A 27,630-nucleotide genomic window follows, 5' to 3' on the forward strand; every position below is an offset into this window, starting at 1 on the left:
CCAAAGCAACTCAGTGTTAAACTGCTCATAACTATTTACTTGTTTATACTGTGGTAATTGAGAGTATGTACCTTCCTCAAGCATACGATGACAGGAGGTGGGATTTGAACCTGGGTCCTTGAAGTGCAAGGCAGCAGCTGTATCCCCAGCACCACTTTCTGTCCCCAGTGTTTACAATGCTGCTGCGAGAAACTTGAGACTGTACTTTGGAGAAATATGAAAGTTTCTTTTAAAGACACTGCAGTGGGTAGAAATTCAGTTTTGGGAGGTGTTTATGATTGATTTCCTCTGTTTTAAACAACTCCTCGGCTTAGGCTGTATTCATAGATAACATGCATTCAAGCTTCATATAAGCAATCCTTGGTATAAAACTAAAGTATGGACCAAAAAGGTGCTACGTATAGTGGGAATATTTCTCCAATAAGGAATATTGGCAGACGGTCTGGGCGACAGCGTGCGGTGACCCACACCACCCAGTGGCCTAAGCTTCCATCACTGATGATACGTTCATGTGCATCACAGGAAGTAGGATGTGAAAAGTATATGTTAACGATGCACTACCACTTGAGTCACACTCCCTCTTGGTAGGAATCATGTCATTTTGTATACTGGTATAGTATATCATTTTTAAAAACATCTGTTATCAGAGATTATTTTAAAATGAAAAGGCATGTCTCGTAACTTTTGCAGATACGAAGTTACAATGTGCCCAGCTGCGGATCTACCGACATGTCTGCAAGGATAAAGCGTTGGAGAAATGGGATCGCAAATAAGGAGCAACGTGTCTCTGAAACAATGTGTGCTGCTGAGCAGAACCACTTCTATCAGTATAGTCATATCTTCAGATTGGGGAATTGGACTGCACAACAAGTTTTATTTAATACCCTTGCTTGGGTTTACGTTTACGGTTTGCTTTCAGGAGAGTTTAACTTTGTTTTTAAAAAAAAATAAAAAAAAATAATTGCATTGTTGCTTTCTGAGAATTCACCCTAAGGGCTTTCCAGGAAGTTAAAACCTTAGATTTTTATAAATCTGTACCATATCCCTTAGCTATTCCTGCTCTCGTTATTCTATTTTGGTTATTTGAAAATGGTAAATTGTCAAATGTTTGGACAAAGGTTACTCAGTAGTGGGATCAGTACTCAGTTTGCACCACAGAAGCAAGGTGGTGTAGTTTATGTCCAAGGAGTAACGCAGCTTCCATTAACAGGTTATTTGGCTCGCATTTCCACACAAAGCACCTTACAGTCTATCCATCGTCGTCAACCGCTTGTCGTGAGTGGGGCCGTGGTGAGCCGGCAACAAAGGGCACAAGGCCGAAGGGGGAGAGGACACCCCCAAGACGGGACGCCAGTCTGTTGCAAGGCTCGAACCCCAGACCTGCCACACAGCAGGCACTGGCTGAGGCCACCACGCTCCCCCTTGCACCTTATAGTGTTTCTACTAAAGTGATCTGCTGTACTGTAATTATCTTAATCAAGGGTAATAGAGCAGTAAGAGGGAGTGGAGCTGAGACCAGCATAGTCTCACAGTGCCTTGGTGGTGTGTGGGTTTGATCCCCGCTCAGTCTGTGTGGAGTTTGCACGGTCTCCCTTTGTCTGTGTGTGTGTTTCCTCCCACACTCCAAAGACATGCTGTTCAGGTTCACCCATAGTGTGTGAGTGATAGAGAGTGTGTGTGTGTTCCACTGATGTATGGATGAGTGACCCATTGTAAGTGTAACTAGCAGTGTCAGTTACCTTGAAGAAGGTGCGTGGGCTAACACTACACAGAGTTCATTGGAAGCTGCTTTGGAGAAAAGTGTCTGATAAATGATCTTATTCTGGAAGAACTGAGTGTAAGGTTGAGGGGGGGGGGGTATGCTGTGGATGGGACGCCAGTCCATCGCAGGGTAGACACACACTAGGGGCAATTTAGAGTCAGCAATTCACCTGAACTGCATATCATTGGACTGTGGGGGGGAAAAAACTGGAACATGAGACACAGGGAGAGCATTTAAACTACACCCAGACTGAGTGGGGATCAAACCCGCATCCTCGGGCACCACCTGGCTGCCACCCATATAATGAAGGAAAAAAATTACTTGAACAGATAAGTCTGTCTCCAGTATTAGTTACAAATATACTGGAACTCTTTCTATGTAATATGTTTTCCAGCTGGTACAACATGAAATATTAAAGTGAATCCTAAAGTCTGGCAGACAGATAAATATAGGGTATGAACTATTTTGATGTATAGAATGGCATGTATATTTTTTTTTTATTTGTACAATGACTGACAGTATTTTATGTGGCTTAAGCTTTAGGCACTGTGGCTGGACTAATTTATATATTAAATTTACATTTATTTTCTTAGCAGGCACTTTTTCTCTAAAGCAACTTCCAACCAACTCTGTGGCGTTATGAGCCCACACACCTTATTCACTGCAGTGACTTACACTGCTAGGTACACTACTTACACTGGCTCACTCATCCATACATCAGTGGAACACACACACTCTGTGTGAACCTGAACAGCATGTCTTTGGAGTGTGGGAGGAAAGCAGAGCACCCGAAGGCTTACACTGCTAGATACACTACTTACACTGGCTCGCTCATCCATGCAGCACTGGAACACACACACTCCCTCTGACTCCCATTGCAATGAAATGCTTTGAGAGGCTGGTGCTGGGACACATTAAGGACACCATCCCAGACACTCTGGACCCACTGCAGTTTGCCTACCGCCACAACAGATCCACTGAAGACGCGATATCGCACACACACTTCACACCACTCTGGCTCACCTGGATAATAAAAACTGCTATGCAAGGCTGCTATTTGTGGACTATAGCTTGGCATTTAACGCTGTCATCCCAACCAAGCTGATCCACAAACTACTAGGGCTGGGACTGAGTGCCACATTGTGCAACTGGATCCTGGATTTCTTCACCAACAGACCCCAGCGTGTGCAGACTGGCAGTAATACCTCCTTCCCACTGACCCTCAACACTGGCACTCCACAGGGAGGTGTCCTGAACCCGGTGCTGTATTCCTTGTTCACACATGACTGTGTGGCCAGGCACAGCTCCAACAGCATCATAAAGTTTGCTGACGATACCACCACTGTGGGTCTGATCACCAACAACGATGAGACGGCCTATTTTCATGCGCATCATGAAAGATCACAGTCATCCCGCACGGGCACTTTTCTCTTCCCTGCCATCTGCAAAGCGGCTCAGGTCTATTCGAACCCGCACCGCTAGGTACAGGAACAGCTTTTACCCCAGTGCTGTAAGAGTATACAACACTAACCAATGTGCCACTTTTAGTAACTAGAGTGGACTGCTCCTCCCAAGCACATTGGTAAATTACACTATGACTTTAAGCATTCTCATTCTCTCGTTCTGAGTTCTCTGGCTGTCACCTTGTATTATTATTGTCACTGTTACCATTATTTATTGCTATTGCTGTTGCACTACTCACTGTCATTGTTTTGTTTGTGCAGTATTTCTATTGTCTCTTTGTCCATAGTCTGTGGAGAAGCATTCGGGAAGAATTTCACGATACATGTACATGGTACTGTATCTATGACAATAAACTTGAGTCACACACACACGCTGTGGGTGAACCTGAACAGCATGTCTTTGGAGTGTGGGAGGAAACCAGAGCACCCGGAGCGGAGTAAACCCACACAAAAAGAACATGCAAACTCCACACAGACTGAGTGGGGATTGAACCCATGTCCTCTTGCACCACCCAGGTGCTGTAAGATAGCAGCGCTACTCGCTGTGCCACCACGCCGCCCATAATACTATATTTTATACTATAATAAACCGCTACCTGAGATGCGGCCCGAGCAAAACGCGTCCCCACCACGGACGAACCAGCACAGCGCTGTTAGTTCGTCGCTCACGGATTTTTCAGGGGCTATGGGCGGGACCAACTCCGCGCAGGGTTACCTTTGGTCCGTCACTCGTCCCGCCCCTCATCCCGTCCACCAATCCGCCTTCCGATCTTTCCGTTGCCCCGCCCATCGCCCCCTTCTCTCAGTGAAACTGTCGCGGCGCGTCTCTTTCCTGCTCTCGCGATAGGCGGCGGAGAGCCCGGACCCAACATGGCGGAAGGTAAGTCACTGAGCGCTGTGCACCCGCCCTGAGAGCTCTTTTTTGTTCCACTTCAGCCGCAGGTTGTTTCTCAATGCGGGAAATGATGTCAAGATGTCACCGCTGTGACGGAACGGTGCAGGTTTCTGGAGAGCAGCAGCCCAGTGAGGAGCCGGGGAGCCCCAGGCCGCCCTCTGGGCTCGGCTGTGTGTGTGTGTCGGGGACTGGGTGGGAAGGGGGGACAGTGTCAGAAGAAGCACGACAGTTCGGGAGTCCGCACTGGTCCGCCGCTTCCTTCGAGCACCTCTTCAGTTGTTACACTGTTCCGAGCGGTGACGTCGAGCTCGAGCAGCAGCAGGTCGCGCCTGGGGCGACGGCGGGCGGCTCTCGCGCACGAGGAGGAGGTGCGAGCTGCGCGCTCCCTGCCGGACTGAAGCAGCTGTGCACTCGCGCTGTTAGTCTCACACACACACACACAGAGAGGCTGGCCAGGTGGTACAGCTGCAGTGTGTGTGTGTGTGTGTGTGTGTGTGTGTGTGAGAGAGAGACAGACAGATGTGCTCGTGATCATCACACTCCCGCGTCAGCAGGTGCACGCAAATCTGAGATGTCACGCCCACGCCGTGCGGTGACCCAGAGGACACACACCGGTCTGCGCTGCCTCATGTCTGTGAGTGAGTGAGTGAGTGAGTGCCAGTGTGACCGCAAAACACACGTTCCGATTTCACGAAGGGACGGGTCGGTGCTTACACGCTACATGCTTCACTGTCCATGCATGGCAGTGACTGTGTGTGTGTGTCTGAGAGAGAGAGAGAGAGAGAGAGACACACGTCATTGATCGCCGAAGGTAGTGGCCAAACAAGAGGTGTCAGACCGGTGGAGAAACCTTCCCGTATGGAGGCGGACGCCTCGGTGTCCCACTTCCTTTGCTGCCTAGAAAGGAGGCCTCATGATGGATCTCATAAACATGATTATGGTTATTATGGGGTAGGTTTGCCCGTGTCTGCTGTCTGATCACGTGAGGAGCACTTCATGATGATCTGAGACACCGTCCCCAGGCGCGCAGACTTTGTATTTCAGGATACACAGGGTTAATTATTGACATTATTATTAACATTTTCTTACCTGACAGCTTTTTTGAATGCGGCATACAGTGTCAAAAAAATCTACTTTATACTCATAGTAGCACTGTAAGGGTACCGCAGCAGGATGGGGATTCGAATCCGGAACCTTCTGGTTGTAAGGGAACAGCCCTGAACACTACTGGGGTGTCAGTAGTCTCTGGGTATTTGGTGTATTATTTGCAACATTTCATTTCAACAATCAAAACCCCTCAGTCTTAAAGCCCTGGGACGATTATTTTTTTCCACTTATTGTTTCTGACTTTCTGTTGTCGTGGAAACTGCCACCTGTCTATTGCCTGCGCTCTATGGGTGGAACCATAGTACGGCGAGTAGAGGACGTGGGTGCAGTCCCCACTTGGTGTGTCTGCTGTCTGTATGTTCTTGTGTTTGTGTGGGTTTCCTCCAACAGTCCAAATACATGTGATGCTGTGATTCCAGATTGTACTGTGTGTGTGTGTGTGTGTGTGTGTGTGTGTGTGTGTTACATTTCTCTGTATGTGAGAATGATTATAGGGAGTTCGCCATGGTGTAACACGGTGTAACACTGTGTAACTCGGGAGAAAAGCATCTGCTAAATTAACAAATCTAATTGTAATTACTGTGGATAAATGTAGCTGTTGCCTTCTGATTTTTTTTTTATTAGATTAGTATCGAGTGATTTGAGTTTTATTCAGTATTGTTTCCCAGAGATGCAGATGGGGGGGGAACACCAGAATAATTAATTATAGCACATTAACACTAAATAGTTTCAGGTATGTTTATTGCCATGTATAATGGCTCTGAGTTACTTACCTTTACATTTATTTATTTAGCAAGATGCTTTTCTCCAAAGCGACTTCCAGTGAACTCTATATGTAGTGTTAAGAGCGCACACACCTTATTCACCATGGTGACTTACACTGCTAGATACACTACTTATAATGGGTCACTCGGCCATACATCAGTGGAACACACACACACTCTCTCTCTGTCACTCACACACTATGGGGGAACCTGAACAGCATGTCTTTGGAGTGTGGGAGGAAACCAGAGCACCCGGAGGAAACCCATGCAGACTTCCGGAGAACAAACAAACTCCACACACGCTGAGTGGGGATCGATCCCCCGTCCCCTTGCACCACCCAGCCACACGCTGTGTCATCGCGCCACCATTATTACTATAGACCCCCACAGTTTGGTTCCTGCAAGGCAGATCAACGTGTTATCAATACACCTTTTTAGGGTGAAACTTTGACATGGTGTAAATGTATAGTTGTTAATTTTAAAAAAAAAATGTATACCTCCACATTTGTGTAATAATTTGCGTATGAGGTCTATATCAGCATGCATCATGTTGAAGCTGTGAAATGAAGAGGGCCCAGCGAGCTGGGCTGCGTTCCTGAATGAGTCCTTCTAGGGCAGTAAAACACGCAGGCGCCATTTTGCTCTCATGCGGGTGGTTTTTTAACGTGAAGGAAGCGCAGCGATGAGCCCTAGTTTTGAGGAATGCTGGAAAGAGTAATGTAAGTGAAGGCTCCGCACTCTGCTGTTGCAGCACTTTTCTTTCCTGTCGGAATGGGTGGGAGAGTGCGGCGGGGGGGGGGGCGGCTTTCTTCTCATTTCCTCACCGCGTCACTAATAGAGGCTGGCCCCGCAGATCGGCGGGAAGGAGGTGGGGTAAAATGCCTCCTCTACCGTGTTTCGGAGAAACTGCAACTTAGTGGTCAGTTTCAAGAAAATGGAACTTGGGGAAGAATCCTGCTGCTGACACATTTGATGTCTTGTTGGAGAAAACTCTTCCCAGCTGTCTTGTGTCAGCAGCTTTTTGAGGGGAACTAAGTTCTTCTACTAATTGTCAGCCACGGTCAGACTTGAGTTGGTCAGCTGAACTGATGAGCTTTGTTTACGTGCAAATCGGTAAAGTTACGCAAGTTTTGTGTCGCTGGGCCAGACCCTGAACCGTTCTTTCGGTAGGGTAATCTCCATGTGAGTTTGTGTAGAATAATCTGTAAAGTCGGAAGAGAAGTGGATTTATTCTTCATGCCATGTATTTTGCTGGAACTGGTCACGAGGACCTTCGCTCTGAAGAAGACGGAGAAGCTGGACTCAAAGTGCGGGATCTCCCGCCGGTTTGTAGTATAGTTATCTAAGCTTTGCTTGCGATTGTCTGTCATGCACAGATGTGGCTGCAGCTTTGCTGTGTGCCCATATCTTCCGCGTCCACATATTGAACCGCCCATGGACCACAAGCGGTCCAGGCCGTACTTTTATTCTGGTTTAAATGAGAGCCGTGTCTGCTGCGTCAGTCTAGTTGCAATTATTGCCACGTGTTTGCAGTTAAATTTGATTTGTTTACTTCTAGGTCTCATCTCAGATTCAGAAATCAGATTCATCTTTTGTCTTGTGTTATTTGGACAGGATTTAATTGCTGCGTAAAACCGAGTGACTCTTCTTGTTGAATATAAATGTGTATTTTTGTAGCATAGGATGCACACCTACTCTAAACACACTGGGCTAGCTTCTTCAGACTTTGACACTTTTTTTTTTTTCTTGAGAGGCTGAGCTGTATGATAATGAAATGAAATTTAGGTAAATCGCTTGTCAAGTTACAAATGACTGAGTTTTGAGTTTTTCAAGATGCACACTTTTTCCTCTATGTATTGTGTTTTCTTCACTTATACATTTGAAAATTTCTGCATTTTGCAGAGTGAGAGACCTGCTGCCTGATATTGGGCAGTAAAGCACGTGCATTGGCTGGCAGTGGGACCAATTTAATTCACTTCATTTCCGCCTTAATGTTACTTTAGCAGATGCTTTTCTCCAAAGTGACTTCCAGTGAACTCTATATAGTGTTACTGTCAGCCCACACACCTTATTCGCCGAGGTGACTTACACTGCTAGATACACTACTTACACTGGGTCACTGGCTCATCCATACATCAGTGGAACACACACACACACACTCCCTCTCTCTGTCACTCACACACTATGGGTGAACCTAAAGAGCATGTCTTTGGACTGTGGGAGGAAACCAGAGCGCCCAAGGGAAACCCACGCAGACACGGGAAGAACATAGAAATGCCACACAGACCGAGCAGGGCTCGAACCCACATCCTCCCAAACCACCCAGGCACTATGAGACAGCAGTTGTGCTGCGGTGTTGCCTATCTCTTTTCCGGTGTGTTTACAACTAGTTTTTTGGTGGTGTTAAAGGTTGGTCACCGAAATGAGGACTGATACACATGTTTCTGGGATGAATTGGTCAGAAATCCCATTAAGTAAAAGCTTGAGGGACTTATTGTTTTTATGTTTTATCAGTTTCAATTAGTTTTAATGCAGTTTGAAGTTAAAAGAGTTGTCAAAGTATTTTTTAATTACAGTAATTAAGTATAATCAAGAAGCTGACTGAGCGCTGCACATGCTTTTGGGATGAATAGTCAGCTGCTGGTCAGGAGAATGTGGAAATTAGATTTTTAAAAAATTTCACAAATCTTATATTTAATTTTCGTTGGTGTTCATAAAAATAACTATTAGAGTATTTTTTTATTTATTATAGCTTTGTCTGAGGTTTTTGCAGAACCTATCCCACTAAAATTTTATTGACTGAATTAGTGGTAAAAGTGACTATGGATTTATGAGCAAATCAGGTTATAGGCTTCTGACCCCAGTTCTGTTCATAAGTTGCAAAATCCATGCATAACTGCAAGTAAAGGGTTGAACAGAAAGCTTATGGTTTTATACGAGATGTTTTTCCTTTCGTTTCTTCGAAGAGAAAGTGGGTGTCGATTTTTGCACAGGTGCGAAAGCTTGACGGAACTTCTCCGTAGGCCTCCGTAGAGGCCCACCTCCATAGCGGGTCTCACATGCTACCAATGTGTCTCCGCAGAGGAGGTGGCCAAGCTGCAGAAGCACCTCGCCCTGCTGCGGCAGGAGTATGTGAAGATGCAGCAGCGGCTGGCGGAGACGGAGAAGCGCTGCGCCACGCTGGCGGCTCAGGCGAGCCGCGGGAGCGGAGGGGACGATTCCTTTGTCTGCCGCTTGCTGACCATTGTGGGCGAGCTCTACCAGCAGGACCAGTACAGGTGTGTGGGGGAGGCAGTCGCTGCACATTTTTGCTGTCTGATCTTGGCACCCAAGATCATGATGCCTCAAGCACTTCCACGTCCCATTCGTTAAGTAGGACTTGACAAAGTCAACAGATGAAGGTGGTTGTCTTACTTTTCTCAAGGGGTGACTTCAAACAGGGTCACTTTGCACTATGGTGGTTGAAAACACATCGTATGACGTACTTCTGTTTGTTTGGTTTTGTTGTGGCGTTGGTTAGGTGGTGGTGTCTTTTTTTTTTTTCCCCCCCCTTTTTTTTTCCCTTCTTTTTGCTGCTATTTATTTTCCATGTTGCGTCCCTCTTTAGTGACTTGAAGGTAAATGTTGGCGAGAAGAGGTACAGCGCACACAAATTTGTCCTGGCAGCCCGCAGCGACATCTGGAGCCTGTCCAACTTGGCCTCTGTTACAGAACTGGACTTATCTGGTGAGTTTGTTTCCACTGACAGTGTAATCCACAGGGAAGACTCAAGCGTGGCTTTGTGCACAGGTGTTATGTGAGAAGCGCAATGGGGACTCAGATGGATCAAATGATGGATGTGCTGATTAACCATAAGTTATACTATACTTTACACTCGGTCCTCAGCTTACAAACACAGTACCAATACCGCTGTTCATAACTTGATTTATTAGTAATTCTAGAGTCATTTGTACCACCATGCCACAGTCAATAAAAGCTGAATAATATAGACATCCTATGATTATTAAAAGGTTAGATCATGTAAAGCCCTTAGAAATAGCTGTAAGAAATGAAGAGAGCAGTCTGCTTACTGCATAGAACAGGGTTATGGAGGTGTGCTGAATCCCAGAAACGGCACAAGTTGGGGTACATTCCAGTTTTAAAATGTTTAACTTCAGCCTACATTAAAAATAAAACACTTTTAAAATGACTGAAAATAAAGTATGTGACCTCCACAACCTTCTGTTCAATGTCATTTTGCTCATATAATCATGTCCAGGGTTTGTCAGCTTCAGGTCACTTTTTCTTTACACAGACGACAAAAGCTCAGTAAAACCAGTGTTCCACAGCTTTTTTATTGGTAGCGGTTTGTGAAAAGCTTGGGTATAGCTAACGTAAATTAGAAATGCGTTACAAAACGTTTTAGTTGAAAATTTTGATTAACTCTGAGGTGCTTTGTGCTGTAAACATTGAAAGTGAGTTAGTCACAGTCCTTCACCTCTATTGTTTCTATTCTGTGAGTGCATTTTATTACTAGCTAATGGCAGGATACAGAAAGGCAGCAAATATTCACAATAGAAGACAAATTTGAGAAAATAAAACAGTGATGAAAATGCACTTAAATTATTTGGAAAATGCCAGTGTCTGAAAAAATGTAATTTGAATATTTGTGCCACAAGAAACCAGTGTGTATGAAACATACTGGAACAATCCGCATTATGACAGCCTTTTCATAATCAGAGGGTCACCTGTGATCTCATGGCTCCCCTCCAACTCTCCGCAGACACCAAACCAGACGTTGCCATGGCAATGCTCCGCTGGGCATACACGGACGAGCTGGAGTTGAACGAGGACGATGCCTTCCTGATTGACCTCATGAAGCTGGCGAACCGTTTCCAGCTGCAGCTCTTGCGAGAAAGGTAGCCATTGGTCCAGCTACTCCTTGGCGCGTGCATATCTCATCAGGTTCCTGGGCTATCTTTGCTCAGAGCATTTCTGTGTTGCCTTGGGTTTCAACCACAGGACACACCAGGCCTGTTTGTAGTTGTCCTGGAAGTTCTGCTCTAGCAGATTCTCCAGTTCATACACTATGCTCAGGAAAGGGGGTTCAGTCAGGTAAAATGGTCTGTGGCTCAGCTGGAGCAATAAACAAAAAACCTTGGGCAAAGTTGAACGCCCCAATGTACACCTGGAGAGAACTTCATTGACAACGTGACCACGTTACCCTGAGATCTTACGTGTCTTCCCCGGCAGGTGTGAGAAGGGAGTGATGTCATCGGTGAACGTGAGGAACTGCATCCGGTTCTATCAGACAGCTGAGGAGCTCAACGCCAGCACCCTGATGAATTACTGTGGGGAGATCATCGCCAGTCACTGGGTAAAGAATCAGTCACCACTCTGTAAACGGTTACTCCGATTGAAAATAATATATGGTTTGAAATGCAGTCTTCCTCGCAAACTGCTTTCACGGTGTTCTGAGATTCATTTTTTCAAATGATGTAACCTCTAATCCCCTTTGATCTTGCTGTTGGTGAATCTGCAGCAACGTGTTCAGTCCTGTCTGGTTAAAAAGCAGTGCTTTGAATGTGTACATGTCAGGCTTGCATTTCTGCCTCGAAGGATTTCAAACCTTTCGTTGATACATTCAAATTTATGAATCATACACTATTTTCTATGAAGCATTTTACAGCATTGAGCTACTTATACTGATTTACCCATTTTTACAGCCGAGTTATTTTTACTTGAGCATTTTAGGCTAAGTAGCATGCTGAAAGGTACTACAGCGCAAGGTAGGATTCGAACATGGGTCCTTTGAGTGCGCAGTGACAACCCTTACCACTATGCCTCCTGCTGATCCATGTTTTTAGCTGTTGAAGTTAAAATACTCTTCTGCTATATTATATAAACCATCAAGATATATACAGTAAACAATGTATGAATGCTGCATTGTATAATACAGTAGGATTATGTTTTATGTTTTCACAACTATCATGTTAAAATATACTGCACTGTACATCCTGTATTTTCATGATGTGCTGCTATTTTCACTTAGATTTGTTTTCTTTTGCCTTTTCTTTGCTCCAACACCAGAATCCTCACATTCCACAGGCTAGCAACAAATTAAAAAAGTAAATTGAATAGAATCACAGAAGTTCTGTAAATAAAACATTTTGATGTTATCACACAATAGGTTGAGCAGTGATCATTAGACATTAGGGCCAACGCTGGGATTCCAAAACAATATAATAAAGATGATGAGACAGCTGTTGTATGTCTAGGTCTTTGTAGGTGGAGGACTTGCTGTAAGTAAAGAGAACTGATTTTGTTGACGGAGTGGACTGAAGAGCTTTACGCTGTGGCCGAGTGCAGGTTTTCAGCCTTTGTGAGAACTTGGCCATTGAACTAGTTGTTATCCTAATTAGCCTGATTTGCCCTCCTCCCTCGGTGCTGAGCTCGAGAGGTGCTTAAACACTATCTGGAAATCCTGTCCTCCCAGGGATCTGCCAAAACTGGTGCTGAGAAGCCCAGCTTGTGTGCCAAGAAATCTAATGTTCTGGAGGAGCTGACCCTGATTTTTGTATCCTTGTTTCTCGAAGGATGACCTGAGGAAAGAAGACTTCAGCACAATGAGTGCACAGCTGCTCTACAAGATGATCAAATCGAGGACAGAGTTCCCGCTCCACAAAGCCATCAGAGTGGAGCGCGAGGATGTGGTCTTCCTGTACCTCATAGAGATGGATTCACAGGTATCCCGCCTTGGCTCTCAGGTGGTAAACGCAATCACGTTACACAGTTTGGATGTTGCCTCCATCTCTTGCCATAGGTGTTTTGGCTTCTGGTGTTTTCTTCGCAATGTATCAGGCACATGCATGTTCAGTTCTTATGTAACATGAGCGTCATTTCTTGCATATGATATTAATAAATGCTGCAACGTGGCCACAGTGGAATGCCAGCAGGATGCCTTATTTATTTATGACACTGAAATCTAACCCAGTTTTAAGTAACATGTTAAAAACAAACAAAATACATAATGTATTGGTGCTGCATTTTCATCAATGGGGTGGTTATGCAAAATTTAGGCAAGAAGTAAACAAATGGTCGTCATTGTTTAAGTCAGTTTTGTGTTGATGTTTGTTGACTGTTTTTGGGGCATTTCCCCGTTGCTTCCTTAGATAAAGTTCAGTCATGGAGCTCAGTGCCAAGATGGTCTTCAGCATCAGATGACACATTGCTTGCTGAGGATGTATATTTATGGCCTTGAGTATAATGATTACCTGGTGTTAAAACAGTTTACAGTTTGAACTTCAGACACAGACTGAACAAGAGTCATTAAAGAAGCAGCACAGGATCATTTGCCGCAGATCCTGAAGAGGTTCATAATGTGCGGCACCTGCTGCTTCACATGTGTGGTGCTTTGCTGGTTTAGCTGCACGTCAAGGGCATGTTTCCAGCGTCGTGCAAAGCTAAATCCTCCGGAAACACTCATGGCGACGATATTTATCAAGCTATGCTTGTCACCTGTTATCGGTACCTTGTTCCTGAAAAGGGCCCTTCTGACGAAAATTCAGATAATGAGCGCAATTATGTTAATTTGAATGGGAAAAATTCAAACTTGTTCTAATGCCATTTCAAGTTCACCCAGAAATCACCCGCAAAGCCTAACACCATAAGAAAAAGTTCAATGCAGTTCAACTGGCTTCAGCAAGGGAAGAGAAGGGAGATGATGGTGTTTCGTGTAACTTGTGACTATCACCACCACCAATATTTTGAGCTCTTTTTGTTTATTTGATACTCATGCACTGGAAATTTTGATGAACCCAAAGCAAAAGATGCACACGCACACACATCATCTGAAACTGCTTGTCCCATGCGGGGTTGCCGGGAGCTGGAGCCTAGCCTGGCAGCACAGGGCATAAGGCTGGAGGGGGAGGGGAGGCAAAAGATAGATGGCTTTTTTTTTTTTTTTTTTGGTCTTTCACCGCAAGCATTACTATGACAATCTCTTGTTTCACCTTTTTTTTTTCTACTTTTTCCCATAAGTTTTTCTTCATCCCTTCTTTTAGATTCATATTTACAATTTTCACAGACAAGATGCAAAAATGGGACGGTAGAGCGCACTAATACATGAGTACACACAAAACTTGCTTCTTCCAGTGGGAAACTGAGCATTTGTACATGCCACCCATGAATCAGTGCATCTCGCACAACTGCTTGGTACAATTTTTAACTGCAGTCTCAGCTCACGTGGACTGGATGCCTTGTCTAGAATGAAGTTACTCAAAATTTTGGTGCAGATAAAGAAACATCATAATATTTGTTGCATGGATAAGTCAAAATCCGGATAGGGACCATACAGATGCACGTTTTTCTCTTCTGTTTCTTCTCTTAGCAGTGCTTCACTAATTCTCTGCTCTTGTTCTCCCTCACTCAGCTACCTGGGAAGCTAAATGAACTGGACAATAATGGAGACTTGGCTCTGGACCTGGCGCTGTCCCGCAAGTTAGAGAGCATCGCCACCACCCTGGTGAACAACAAAGCCGATGTAGACATGGTGGACCAGAGTGGGTGGAGCCTGCTGCACAAGGCCATCCAGAGAGGTGGGACTCATCCTGCGGTCACAATCAGAGCTTCGTTTGTGCCGTTCACACTGGTGGTATCCACCCTGCAGCCTTGTGAGACAAACCGGTTGCTTCTCGGTGTGAGACTGCTGTAACATCTGGGTGTACATGAAGGTGGAACACCATAGATATGAGGCAGAGGAAATGAGCCTGGAGAAATAAAAACCATGAAGTAACCAGGTTGTTTTCAGAAAACTTTGGGCTGTTCATCTCACTTTCCCTTACTTTAACTTTTGGTTGTGACACAGCATCTTAACCTAGCCTGTCCTCGTCTGATTATTTTGCCATTTGTATAAAGCTGTCCCAGTGAGTTGCCTTTAATAGAGGCTTCAGTCAAGAAATAAGTGGGTTAATAAGGTTTTGTAATAAAGTTCTGAGACCCAGTGTACTGCCCTCGTCCTGTCGAGGTCAAGGCCTTGTGACTGCACAACAGGTTAGAGCAACTTTCTGTTTAGTCCTTCAGTTGTCATACACATCCATTAAAGCCTATTCTGCGATGGTGGCTGTAAGTGATGTTTCATCAAATGTGTCACAAAGAAGTATTGAATGAAGCACTTGCAACCCAGAAAATGCGGCAGGAAAACAATTATGAAGAGATTAAAAAAGGTAGGGATGTTTAACAAAAAAAAAAAATCTGCTGCTGTACAGCTAAGATTTTTTTTTTTCTAGTACTGCAAGAACTGTATAGTGTGTAAAGGAAGGTACTTTGGAAAAGGTACCCAGACCCGAGGAACCCCCAGATGCAGAATGATGAGTATTGTGTCTAAACTGTTCAGTCAACCCTCATAATAATAATCATCTTTAGGAAAGGGGAAAGCTGTGGATTTTATCTGGTTCCTGTTGAGAACTGGGCTCTGTTGCTGGACTGCCAGGAACTGGTTGCCTTGGAATCCAGTCCAAGTCTTTTGTCTGGTTTCTCTGTTGGTTTCAATCTATTGTTGTGTTATGATACTTGTAACTTCATTGACTTTCTGTTCTAGTGATTTGATAAGTAAAACAGACAGCACGGTCATGTAAATTCCTATCAGAATCCCATTTTGGATTCGGACACGGTGTCTCCTTTACCCCCTGCCGCAGGTGACGAGTTTGCCTCTACCTTTCTCATCCGGCATTCGGCAAAAGTCAATGCAGCCACAAAGGGCGCTGTGGAGACACCGCTGCACCTGGTGTGCTCCTTCAGCCCCAAAAAGCATTCTACCGAGGTGATGGCCGGGATGACCCGCATCGCCGAGGCGCTACTCAAGACTGGAGCAAACCCCAACATGCAGAACAGCAAGGGCAGGCAAGTGGCAGGGGAAGGGGCCAGCTCTCTGCTTTTATAACAGCCCTTTGTTATGCACCCTGTTATCTCTTGCCTAAGAACTACCTTTGGGGTTGACATTAATGCTTTTAGAAACTCATTCTTTCAGTTTTCGGTATTGTACCCAAGAACTGTTCTAATTCACATTTAGTTTAGTGTATTTTCAGCTTTTTTGTTTATTTGACAACTGACTGAACATCCAGTATCCTTCACAGCAGTTATTGACAGTCCTGGTCCTTTAAAGTTTAAACTAACCTTGGCAATAAATAGCTGCTTATTGAATTAATGGCATAGTTCATTTCATTTTCAGCTGTTCAGCTCAGCTTTTTTTTTGTGCAGCACTTTGTATGGTGGGTTCCAGAGTGCACCTAAGAGCGATGCCTTAAAATCAGAATTTCTGTTACAGAATACATGTGATGATGAAATACAGAAATAAGGTGTATAAATAATAGTGATTTTCACCCAACTGTGATGATTACATATACCAACGTTATTTTGATTTGATCTTTATTTAATCAACCACTAATTTGTTTGGTTGTAGTTATTTTTAAAATAGAGATGTTTGTGTTTAAGAAATTTTCAAATGACAATTTATACTGTTAATTTGCATGACAAACCCTTGTATTCCTTGATATTGGATTGATCAGTCCAATGCATCATAGTGTTAATTTTTCAGAGTTTTCAACAGACAAGAAAAAAAAAAAAAAGTTTTGTTAACTGGTGAAATGAAACCCAAATTGTTAATCACTGAGTTCAAATATTTAAAGTAATTTTTTGAGCATAAAACACTGATTTAATGCAGAATTGGATGGAATTTTCATATTGTTTCACCAGCCTCTTCCCTCAGTGGTAGGATATTTGATGAAAGGCAACAAATTTACTTTTAATTGTATTTCAATATTTCAAAGGATTTTCTACTGCAAATATACAGTACAAAGTATTTAAGTAAAATGTAACTTGTTGAAGTATTAAACAACATTAATCGTGTGAAAATGATAAAAACCACAAATGCTTTGGAAGATCCATTGCAATTGTCACTCCTGTGTGTATGTATGTGTACATGTTTTATTTTGATATAAAATATACATTCTGCATTCTACTGCTTTCATTCTGTTAACATGCTCACTTTAATCCAAATTGAAACTTGCAATTTGTTCGATTATTAGAAGAACCTCAAATAAGAGTTAATGTGGGACAAAACCAAGCATCAGGAAGGGAGACAAACCCCAGGACTGAGAAATGATGCTTAGTAAAGGTGACCTTGTGCATATGGGGAAAACAATAGAGGTTCTCTTGGTCTTTGCACATCACGTTGTTTCTGACGCTCTGTGCAATCAGTGGCTGTTTCTCACTCCGGCTACAGGACTCCTTTGCACGAGGCCGTGTTGTCCGGGAACGAGCCCGTCTTCAACCAGCTCCTGCAGTGCAAACAGTGAGTATGGCCGCTGTGGGTGTTAACGCAGTTCACGGTGCTGGCCCTGCTGATATGTTTATCTGCTCTCCTAACACATGTATTACACATGCTCTGCAGATATTTTCTTTTGCTGTTTTGAGCATAGTTTTGAACATTTCTTACCACAGTGGGAGCTTCATTTCTATTATTTATTTCACTGCTTTATGTGAAATATTTTACCAGAAGGCTAGTTTTAAGAGTATGTTTTCCTTTCGCTATGCTGGATTATAATTTGACATTTTGCAGTTTGTGTAACCTTTTCAGGGGGTGTACTTAACCCTCCTAGAAGGTAGTATAAAATGATAACATTTTAGATTCAAGCTGTGACTTTATGGCCTGAGGTTCTGGCAGTGAGTGAGTTTACATACTGATCTGTCCCTTTCCCTGCCCCAACAGGTTGGACCTGGAGCTGAAGGACCATGAGGGGAGCACGGCTCTCTGGCTGGCCCTCCAGTACATCACTGTGGCCTCGGACCCATCGGTGAACCCCTTTGAGGATGACGCGCCTGTGGTTAACGGGACCTCCTTCGATGAAAACAGCTTTGCGGCTCGCCTCATCCAGAGGGGCAGCGACCCGGATGCACCTGACGCTGCCACAGGTGCTCCCTGAAGCTCACACATCAAGTGGCTACATGAGTAGTGACCTAGAGTAGCCAGCTGACTTATTGTTCTAATGGAAAGTAACAGCATTTCACACATGACCAACTGAATTCTTTCTGACAAAAGCAGGGGGTGGAATGATGAAGGTTGCTGTCTTATATCATTTAGATTGACTCTTCAAATCCTAGGAAGGGGCCCTGTAGGACTCTTGAGCCTAGCTGTCTAGCTGTGAAAACGCGTGGCTTGTATGTCACCTCTTGGGGTATAAAATGTGTCAGACGAGTTTGGCGGTGAAAGGTGATGCTGAAAACGGTTCTTGTTGCCACTTCAACGTCTGTTACAAAATAATTCTCTTTGTTTGTCCAGGAAACTGCCTGATGCAGAGGGCAGCTGGAGCCGGACGTGAGGCGGCTGCCCTCTTCCTGGCCACCCATGGGGCAAAGGTGAACCACTCCAATAAGTGGGTAGGTGTTCACGTTCTGGGCTGCTCGTCTGGCTCAACGGGCTTTCTGTGAACAGAGCAATGACCCCGCCTCTGACTTCCACAGGGTGAGACCCCTCTGCACACGGCCTGCCGTCATGGCCTTCCCAGCCTCACAGCCGAGCTGCTCCAACAGGGGGCCAACCCCAACCTGCAGACAGAAAGCGCTGGGCCTGATGCCGAGCGGGCCCATGGAGTGTACCGCCAGACTCCTCTGCACATGGCCATTATGCACAACCATCCTGATGTGGTGTCTGTCATCCTGGAGCAGAAAGGTAGTCGTTGCTCACTTTGCCCTTTATCTCCCAGAAAATGTCTTGTGTGCTTGCAATGTGCTCATGTTTTTCTGTGCGTTTGGGTTTGTTTTTCTTTTGGCAGCAAATGCGCTACACGCCACCAACAACCTGCAGATTATCCCAGACTTCAGTCTCAAAGACTCCATGGACCAGACGGTGTTAGGGTTGGCACTGTGGACCGGTATGTTTCACTGCAGTCGGCTGACCATCTTCCATCAGCACCTCAAACTCATTTATACCACACTTTGTAGGATCAACACAGTTACGCAGGCTAGAAACTGTAACTCTGTTACTTTAATTTTTGTGAGCAAAGCCTAGGAGTTTTAAGTCTTGGAAGTTTGTAAATGCTTTTTGTTCATCAGGGATGCACACAATAGCCGCTCAGCTTCTAGGCTCTGGGGCATCTATCAATGACACCATGTCCAACGGGCAGACTCTACTCCACATGGCCATCCAACGACAGGACAGCAAAAGTGCCCTTTTCCTGCTGGAGCATCAGGCCGACATTAATGTGAGGTCCGTACAGGGTGGTTGGAACATATGGAAGTAGAATTTTTTTTTTTTTTTTTTTTTTTTTTTTTTTTTTTTTTTAATGCCCCCCTCCCTCGTGCACAGCGAGAATAACAAAACAGAAAAAACATTGCCATTGACCACAAACTTCACTATGTAAAGAGAAATCCAGCATTTATTATTATACAGATTGTTACATTTTTCTAGCAGAATAAAATTCATTTCATTTCGTATGTCATTTTACAGAGAGAATATTCAGATATATATCACAGCATCAAAATATTGCAACTGAATTAGTAAAGCTGAAGGAAATAGAAAATGTTCAAATGCACTTAAATGGTAGATGATTCTGAACACATTACATTCCTCCGAGTTTCAATTATATTCTTATCCCAGGTAGTAGTTCTTTGATTTATGCTAACATTATATTTAACATCACTTAGGAGTCAGCAGCTGATAATTTTACACTTGAAGTATCTCTCAGGGTTTTGCTTGCTCAAAGCAGGACGCAGGACGGCGAGACGGCTCTGCAGTTGGCGATCAAAAACCAGCTTCCCCTGGTGGTGGATGCGATCTGCACACGGGGTGCTGACATGTCGATGGTTGATGAGAAGGGCAACCCTCCGCTGTGGCTGGCTTTGGAGAATGGCCTGGAGGACATTGCCTCTACCTTAGTGAGTCTCTCTCTGTCTGATACTAGCGGAAGAGTTGGAGCTCATGAATTTCATTATAAAACTATAATTGTGTAAAAAATGTTTGCTTTTACTCATTTAGCTGATGCTTTTCACCAAAGCAATTTATAATTACTTACCTGTTTACAGAGCAGAGTGCTTGTTACTGGAGCAATTCAGGGTAATTACAATGATCAAGGGTACTACAGCAGGACATGGGGTTTGGACCTGGGTCCTTAGAATCCAAAGCTGTTGGTTGTAACAGCTACGCCACCTGCTGCTCTATGGTGTCTATGGTGCAAGTTGGGATTTCTATTTTGAGAGGTTAATGTAGACCTTAGAGACGGCAAGTAGGACTGTCTGAATGTCCATATCCTACAAAGGGGCCCTGCTGCTCTACCCCTGAAGAAGTTGACATGAAGTTCTACGATACAGTATCTCTAAATGTTTTCTAAGAACCTATGTGACTGTGTAATAAAGGTGTCCAAAGTGTCCTTTCTGTAACTGTAAAATAAGGGAACTGGGGTAGGCTGTTGGGATTCATTCTGGACTCTCCTCTACCTTACAGGTGAGACACGGCTGTGATTCGACCTCCTGGAGCCAAGGCCCAGGGGGCTGTCAGCAGACCCTTCTGCACAGGGCTGTGGATGAGAACAACGAGAACATGGCCTGCTTCCTCATTCGCAGGTGAACTCTTCTACACCATGCAGCATCATGTGACCAACCAGAGATGCACTGAAGCTGTCATGGTTTCATATGAGATTTTTTTTACCTTAAAGTAGATAATGAAACTTTTACTGAATGCCAAAAACCTGAATGCTGATTCCTCTTGGTATGAACATGCAAATTTGGAATTTCCAAAGATTAAAAACATTTTCCAGTTTTTTTTTCTTTTTATTTGCTTTTTCTTTACCATTTTACTTTCTAAAATGTGTTGCGGAACAAAAATTACCTGCGTTTCTCATCCCATCATTAGCTGGTATCCAAAGAGTCAGAAGGAATATAGACCAATAGACTTTACTTCCAGCCTTTACAACTTGAAGTTATGTCTCTCTTATTTGGGTGTTTTTGATTGTAGCTTAATGGTGACTGGAGTTATGAACAGACTTCCAGTCCCATTTGTGTTTACAAGTTTAGGACTCAGTATATAACCCAGTGGGGCAACAACACCTGAATATGCATATCTGTGTTGTGAAATTGGGGTCCTGTTTAAATGTCCATGTAGCTGAGAGTTTCTTAGATTTTATCCTGATATGGCACAGGTTTTCCAAATCTCCATAAACATGTTGTGACCTTAGGCCAGGGAAATAAGTCTCAACTGTTTAAACTGGGAAATTAATTAATTAGTTGGTTCAGTAATTGCTGAAGTAGGACAGCAATGTCAGCATAGGATTTGGGGAACGATGATGTGGGTAATGGGATTGTCACGGGTCATGCCTGCTTGTTTGTTACAAATTACTGTCCATGCTACTAATTTCTTGGGTGCGTCGCGTTGGCAATGTACGTCCTAATCGCATCCGTTAAATGAGCAGTTCTGGGTCACAGGCTGTATAATCCGGGTGAACCAGCGCTAACGTGAACTGGATATGTGATCAGGCCAAGTGTGACAATACTCTTAAGAACTAAAACCCTTTTACTGACAAAAACAAGTCTCCAAAGTAGGCAAACTATTGCTGGGCCCTTTGCCCAGCTCCATGGGGGTCAGTGTGTCCTCAACTCTGACTCCATGATGTTCTGTTCTGTTCTCCTCCCAGCGGGTGTGATGTAAACAGCCCCCGGCGGCCTGGCCCCAATGGGGAGGGTGATGAGGAGGCTCGGGATGGCCAGACACCGCTGCACCTGGCCTCCAGCTGGGGCCTCGAGGAGGTGGTGCAGTGCCTGCTTGAGTTTGGTGCTAATGTCAATGCACAGGTGAGCTCAGCGCTTGAAGCAGCAGCACAAGCACCACGGGACAGTTTACACACTTCACCTTACTGTACGTTTTTGGCACATTGTGGTTCAACCAAATGGAACTGTCTGTTTTTGAAGTCAGAAAGATGTTTAACATTTTTAATTAAAATTTTGTTTTTACAAAGTGGAGCAATTTGTCAGCGTAAATTTCAGCTGAAGCTTTTTTCGTATTTGAAATGTCTGCACACCATGCACAACAGGCTGATGCAAAGAATATAACAGTTCCTATTTTGTATTGGCAGAAAAATACAGTATTCTCTAAGTTGTATGTCTGAATCATTTCAAGTACTGAAATAAAGTAATCTGATTTTTCTGGGAAATGTACTTTAAAAATAGGTATTGTGATGTACTATGCTGTCTGGTCATTCGAATATACGGTCAACCAAGGCCCAGTAATGTGCCAATGAACTTTATAATTTTGTGTTTTTATTTGACAATAATGGAAGTAATGTCTGTCAAAATCAAGACACTATATAGAATGTTGAGTCCTGAGTTAAACTTGAAGTACCCAGGTAACGTGGAGAACTCCAAAAGCATTTGGTCCAATGTTGATGGACCAGTCCTGAGCGTCTCTCTCTCTCTCTCTCTCTCTCTCTCTCTCTCTCTCTCTCTCTCTCTCTCTCTCTCTCTCTCTCTCTCTCTCTCTCTCTCTCTCTGCAGGATGCCGAGGGTCGAACTCCTATCCATGTGGCCATAAGTAACCAGCACGGTGTGATCATTCAGCTTCTAATCTCGCACCCGGATATCCGTCTCAATGTGCGGGATCGGCAGGGCATGACCCCCTTTGCTTGTGCCATGACCCACAAGAACAACAAGGCCGCTGAGGCCATCCTGAAGAGAGAGCCGGGGGCTGCTGAGCAGGTGGGGAGCAGTCCAAAATTGGATGGTAGCCAGCCGAGGCCATACCCAGAGTGCTGTTTAGTTGGCGATATGCTTTCAAGCATCACTAATGGAGTAATGTGGGATGTGGCCCTCTGAAGGTAGAACAGAGCGAGCAAGGAAATTGCACATCAATCTGTGCTGGTATCTTTGCTTCATACATAAAGATGATACTGATGGTTCCTGTCATATTTGCATTCTGAATTGTTTTCATCTAGGTGGACAACAAAGGGCGGAACTTCCTCCACGTGGCTGTGCAGAACTCGGACATCGAGAGCGTGCTCTTCCTCATCAGCGTACAGGCCAACGTGAACTCGCGGGTCCAGGATGCCGCCAAGCTCACGCCCCTCCACCTGGCTGTGCAGGCTGGCTCTGAAATCATTGTCCGCAACCTGGTGAATACCTCCCTTCCCAAGTAAACCAAGGGGCTCAATCCATGAAACCCCCACCCTGACTTGTGTCTGCATGTCTGCACAGCTGCTGGCCGGAGCCAAGGTGAATGAACTGACCAAGCACAGGCAGACAGCGCTGCACCTGGCCGCCCAGCAGGACCTGCCCACTATCTGCTCCGTGCTGCTCGAGAACGGTGTTGACTTCTCGGCCGTAGATGAGAACGGCAACAATGGTAGGAACTGCTCTGGATCCGTCCCCCATGCTCTTCTCTTAGACACAAGTGTACACTCTGGAACTTTGAGAGGACATTTATACCAAGCATGTGTACCAAACAGTGTTCCAAATACACAACTAACTGCTGCTGATGAACACTGTCCTTGCCTCTTTTCTAGCTCTCCACATTGCTGTGATGCACGGACGTCTGAACAACGTGCGTGCCCTTCTCACAGAGTCCAACATTGATGCTGAAGCCTTCAACCTCAGGTGCAGGTTAATTAACATCTGCTTTGCGCTTCTCCAAAGCGTGCTTGTTCTTTTGTCAATCCTTATTTGTCTGATTGGAGCTGTGAAAGCCATTTCTGTTGTCTGTACTCTGTCGACACCACAAAAGGACCATACCTTGTTTGGATTTGTGTAGGAAACAAGAGCGCAGAAATTTAGTAAGTCCAATTAATCACAGCTAGCACTCTCTAAAGCATCAAGATGTTTACTGAATAAATAGTAGTAAATTATTTAACAATTTAATTATTAATTTTAATAATCTATTAATTTAATAAATGTTTTCTGACATTTTACAGGGCTCAGATAAAGAGTGAAATTAGTGTATAACCCCATTTTATACACAACTCACCTAAATATAGAGACAAAAATATGGCTGAAACCATTAGGTGAGTAGGTATGTTCATGAGGTAGAAGTGCATTCCAGGTTGTAGTAGAGCACATACCTTAGCATCTCTGTTGTCGGGTAATGCTGTGTTTTCAACATATGAGGACAGACATTGATTGAGAAATACCAGGAAATCCTCAGAAGAACCTTGCAATGTGTGTGTGAGCATTTTTAACTTTAAAAAAAAAAAAAAAAAAAAAATTCTGGAATGATTTAGAATTCACCAACGGTCATAGTTGAGGGGAAAAGTGGTTCCTGTTTTGACAGAGGTCAGTCACCAATGCACGTCCTCGGCCAGTATGGAAAGGAGAATGCTGCCGCCATCTTTGAGTTGTTCCTGGAGTGTATGCCAGAGTACCCTTTAGACAAACCTGACAACGAAGGGAACACAGGTGAGAATGTGGAGCTTCTCTGGGAACAACCATTTGTGCAGCTGTAACTCGGCACCATGTATGAAGCATGTGCTGGCTTGAGTAATGTTTTCTCTTTTTTTTTTTTTTTTTTTTTTTTTTTTTGTCGTCTCGCTCTCTTCCTTGGTAGTGCTTCTGCTGGCTTACATGAAGGGTAATGCCAACCTGTGCCGGGCCATTGTGAGGTCTGGGGCTCGACTGGGGGTCAACAACAACCAGGGCATCAACATCTTTAACTACCAGGTGGCCACCAAGCAGCTGCTCTTCCGCCTTCTAGGTAGGAAATAAGACTCGCTCCCATCAAAGGTTGGACCATATAACTATGAAAATAAACAGTGGCAGTGGCAATGGACAGTGAGTTCTAACAATGTATTACTGTAACATTAACAATATGTAATACAGTAGTACCTGATGTTATGAACATGTCATGAATATCTGAAGATCCAAACATTTCCCGATTTACTTCACTTTTTTTTTTTTTGTTTTCCAAAATTTGTTTTTTGTGGGGCAAAAATAGCCTGCATTTCTGCTTGCCATCAGCAAAATACTCAAATAGAACACAGTCACAACAAAGGTGAAGGACCACCTTTATTCCATGAGCTTCTACAGTATGTGTTTACAGCTCCTGTCTGGTATTGCTTAATTGGTGATCAGTAACAGAATGAGGAGTGTTGCACATGTCTATGGGATGAGTCAGTCAACAGTCTTAATTGAATAGGAGTTTGCAAAGATAAACAATTTTTTTCAGTAATTTTTAAATTAGTTCTAATTTTAACTTAATTAAATGAAAAGTAATCTTAAAGTCTTAATTTCAGTTTATAAATGTAATAAGTGTTGCACTGTGATGTAGTGGTGTGTTGGGGGTGCAGCCTGTCTGACACTGTATGCTTTACAGATATGGACCACTGAGACCCTAGACAAGTTGTTGCTGATAATGGATGGATGGAAGTGTTAAGACTAGTTTTTATTTACTATAGCTTTGTCTGAGATTTTCACAAAACATAACCTGTTTAAAACTGGATAGATGTATTAAGCTTTTCTTTATTGCAGTGTGGTAAAAGCAACTTTTCAGTTTGACTTCTAGTGTCAACCGTGTTAGTAAGTTGAGGGCACAGTGTAGCTTTTTTTGATATAAAGGATGAACTGTAATGAAGTGTATTTTATCTGTGGAAGATATGTTGTCTAAGGAGCCTCCATGGTGTGATGGATCAAACTGTTACGAATGTGCAGCAAAATTCGGCGTCACGACAAGGAAGCATCATTGGTAAGTTTCGGCTGAATTTCTTTTCTTCTGGGTCTTTTCTGCACACAAAAAGATTGATTGCAAGTTTTGTGCTTCTCCCTATTCGGCTCACTGCAGTCGCCACTGCGGGCGCCTGCTGTGCCACAAGTGTTCCTTGAAAGAGATCCCCATCATCAAGTTTGACCTGAACAAGCCTGTGCGGGTGTGTGACATCTGCTTTGACGTGCTCACGCTGGGCGGGGTGTCCTAAGGCCCACCCACCACAGCCACTTCCTCCAATCCAGGGCTGCCGCCGCCATGCTGCATTTTGACTGACGTGTTGGCAAGCCTCAGGCAGCCTGTGGACAGCACCCCCTGGGAAGAGCCTGGGTGAACTTTGGACCACTACTATGTTCTTTTCCTCCAGTCCTTCAGCTGTGTGTGTTATAGTGGACTTTTAAGTAGAATTTAATATTCTGGTCTGGTGATCCAAATGTGCACAAAGACAAAAGTTGAGGATTGATGAGGACATGGCACTCGGGGTTATGTTTAGGGTATTTGATAGGGGCTGGGGGGTGTTACAGCAGTGACCCCTGATTTTGATCACAGCGTCTTATTCATGACTGTCAGAGATAAACATTCCTATTGTAGTGGCTGGAATGAAATGATGAGAAATGGCTGCTAGGATGTTCATACCCAGTGGAGGGGTTACTACACAGTGGGGCGCAGTGATTTCAGTAGTTGATTCCTCGTGATGAAAGCTTCGGCTCGATTCCACTTTACGCTTTACAATACTTTATTCCTAGAATTGTCAATTCAGTGATTGCAAATACTCAGACACTAATATGGTAAACGTATAGTGGTGACTAGACACCATAACCAATAAATTTTGCTGCATTTACTTTATCTTTGAAAATGTAACAAAAATGTAACTTACACTAGTCACAGACATTAGTTACAGGAATAATCAGTGGATCTTTCTGAAACTTTTATTTTCTGCATGTTCACTGTCTTTGCTTTGTCAGAACTAGATGAATTTTACAGATTTAACTTACTAGTCTGTAGTTTATTCAGTTACTGGACTTGGTGACTGTCTCTTCTCAGTACAGGATTCCTTCCTCTGTTTTGGAGTATTCCGGAAATTAGAAAATGGCTTCGAGGAAACGGGGAGGGTGAAAAGCTGTATTTGTACAACCGAGAAAGATCTGTCATTTGTATGTGATAAAATGGTCATTGTCTTTTGATGAAATCATACTAAAAGCTTTCTATGCATAAGCATGAGCTTTCCTTTGTAGCACATTTTAAGTCTTGTTTTCACAGACAACCAAAGGATATGTCCATGAACTCTTCAGATCAAGCAGAACTTGTTTTAGGGACAATTCAAGAAAAGTTCTGAATTACCAGTATTTTAATTCTTCATGTGACCTTATATTTCAAATACCATTAGGTTAACACTGCTGCAGGATGCATTACATTTCGTAATCATTGTCGTCATGTTGGAGGAAGAATGTGATCGGGGTCAATGGTCCACTCTAGATATTGATAAATTGTACAGATAAATGTATAATATTTTTGACCACTATAACTGTTTTGTACTTATGCAGTTTGTGCTTTTTGTCAATGTGACAAACTTAAAACTTGCCTCAGTTAATCTTTTATGCACATTGTTAACCTTTTACGCACATTGTATTGTATCTGTACGCTCAGATATTTAGCCCATTTCTTCCTCTAGTACTCATGGAGAAAAAAAAATGGGAGGACACAAATTTACATAAAGGTCATCAGAAAACCCAAAGTGGACTTGTTATTCAGTATTGGTTTACCACCTCATATGTACTAGTTTTTTGTCCATTTCTCTTCCCCAAAAAAAAAAAAAAAAAAAGCTTTGAAAAATACCACTACAGCCTTATCACTACATAATAAAAGTAGGTAAGCTATTTTGGCAAAGATTGCTGCTACCTTAAATCATTATTGTCAAATGTTTAAGTGTA

General features: G+C 43.7%; 1 protein-coding gene across 1 annotated transcript; it reads left to right on the plus strand.

Annotated features, from left to right (window-relative positions):
• Positions 1-4,075: 4,075 nt before the first annotated feature.
• On the plus strand, positions 4,076-27,498 carry ankfy1 (ankyrin repeat and FYVE domain containing 1). Its single transcript, XM_018741980.2, has 25 exons — positions 4,076-4,105; positions 9,074-9,269; positions 9,599-9,717; positions 10,754-10,889; positions 11,224-11,347; positions 12,567-12,716; positions 14,402-14,567; positions 15,666-15,870; positions 17,252-17,320; positions 17,738-17,940; positions 18,308-18,405; positions 18,490-18,697; positions 18,801-18,899; positions 19,081-19,234; positions 19,734-19,902; positions 20,468-20,586; positions 21,654-21,810; positions 22,510-22,710; positions 22,947-23,123; positions 23,206-23,353; positions 23,514-23,604; positions 24,275-24,399; positions 24,548-24,694; positions 25,591-25,681; positions 25,778-27,498. Exons 1-25 carry the CDS (start codon positions 4,096-4,098, stop codon positions 25,908-25,910), a joined length of 3,495 nt encoding a protein of 1,164 aa, XP_018597496.1. The 5' UTR covers positions 4,076-4,095; the 3' UTR covers positions 25,911-27,498.
• The last annotated feature ends 132 nt before the right edge of the window (positions 27,499-27,630 follow it).

The sequence above is a fragment of the Scleropages formosus genome, chromosome 25, assembly GCF_900964775.1.
Source record: "Scleropages formosus chromosome 25, fSclFor1.1, whole genome shotgun sequence".
In the NCBI taxonomy this organism is placed as follows: Eukaryota; Metazoa; Chordata; class Actinopteri; order Osteoglossiformes; family Osteoglossidae; genus Scleropages; species Scleropages formosus.

Excerpts from the sequence above, each read along its gene's own strand:
- ankfy1 (XM_018741980.2), top strand. Across the intron at positions 12,717-14,401 it reads TCATAGAGATGGATTCACAG|CTACCTGGGAAGCTAAATGA; the intron begins GTATCCCGCCTT and ends TCCCTCACTCAG. Across the intron at positions 18,698-18,800 it reads TGTCATCCTGGAGCAGAAAG|CAAATGCGCTACACGCCACC; the intron begins GTAGTCGTTGCT and ends TTCTTTTGGCAG.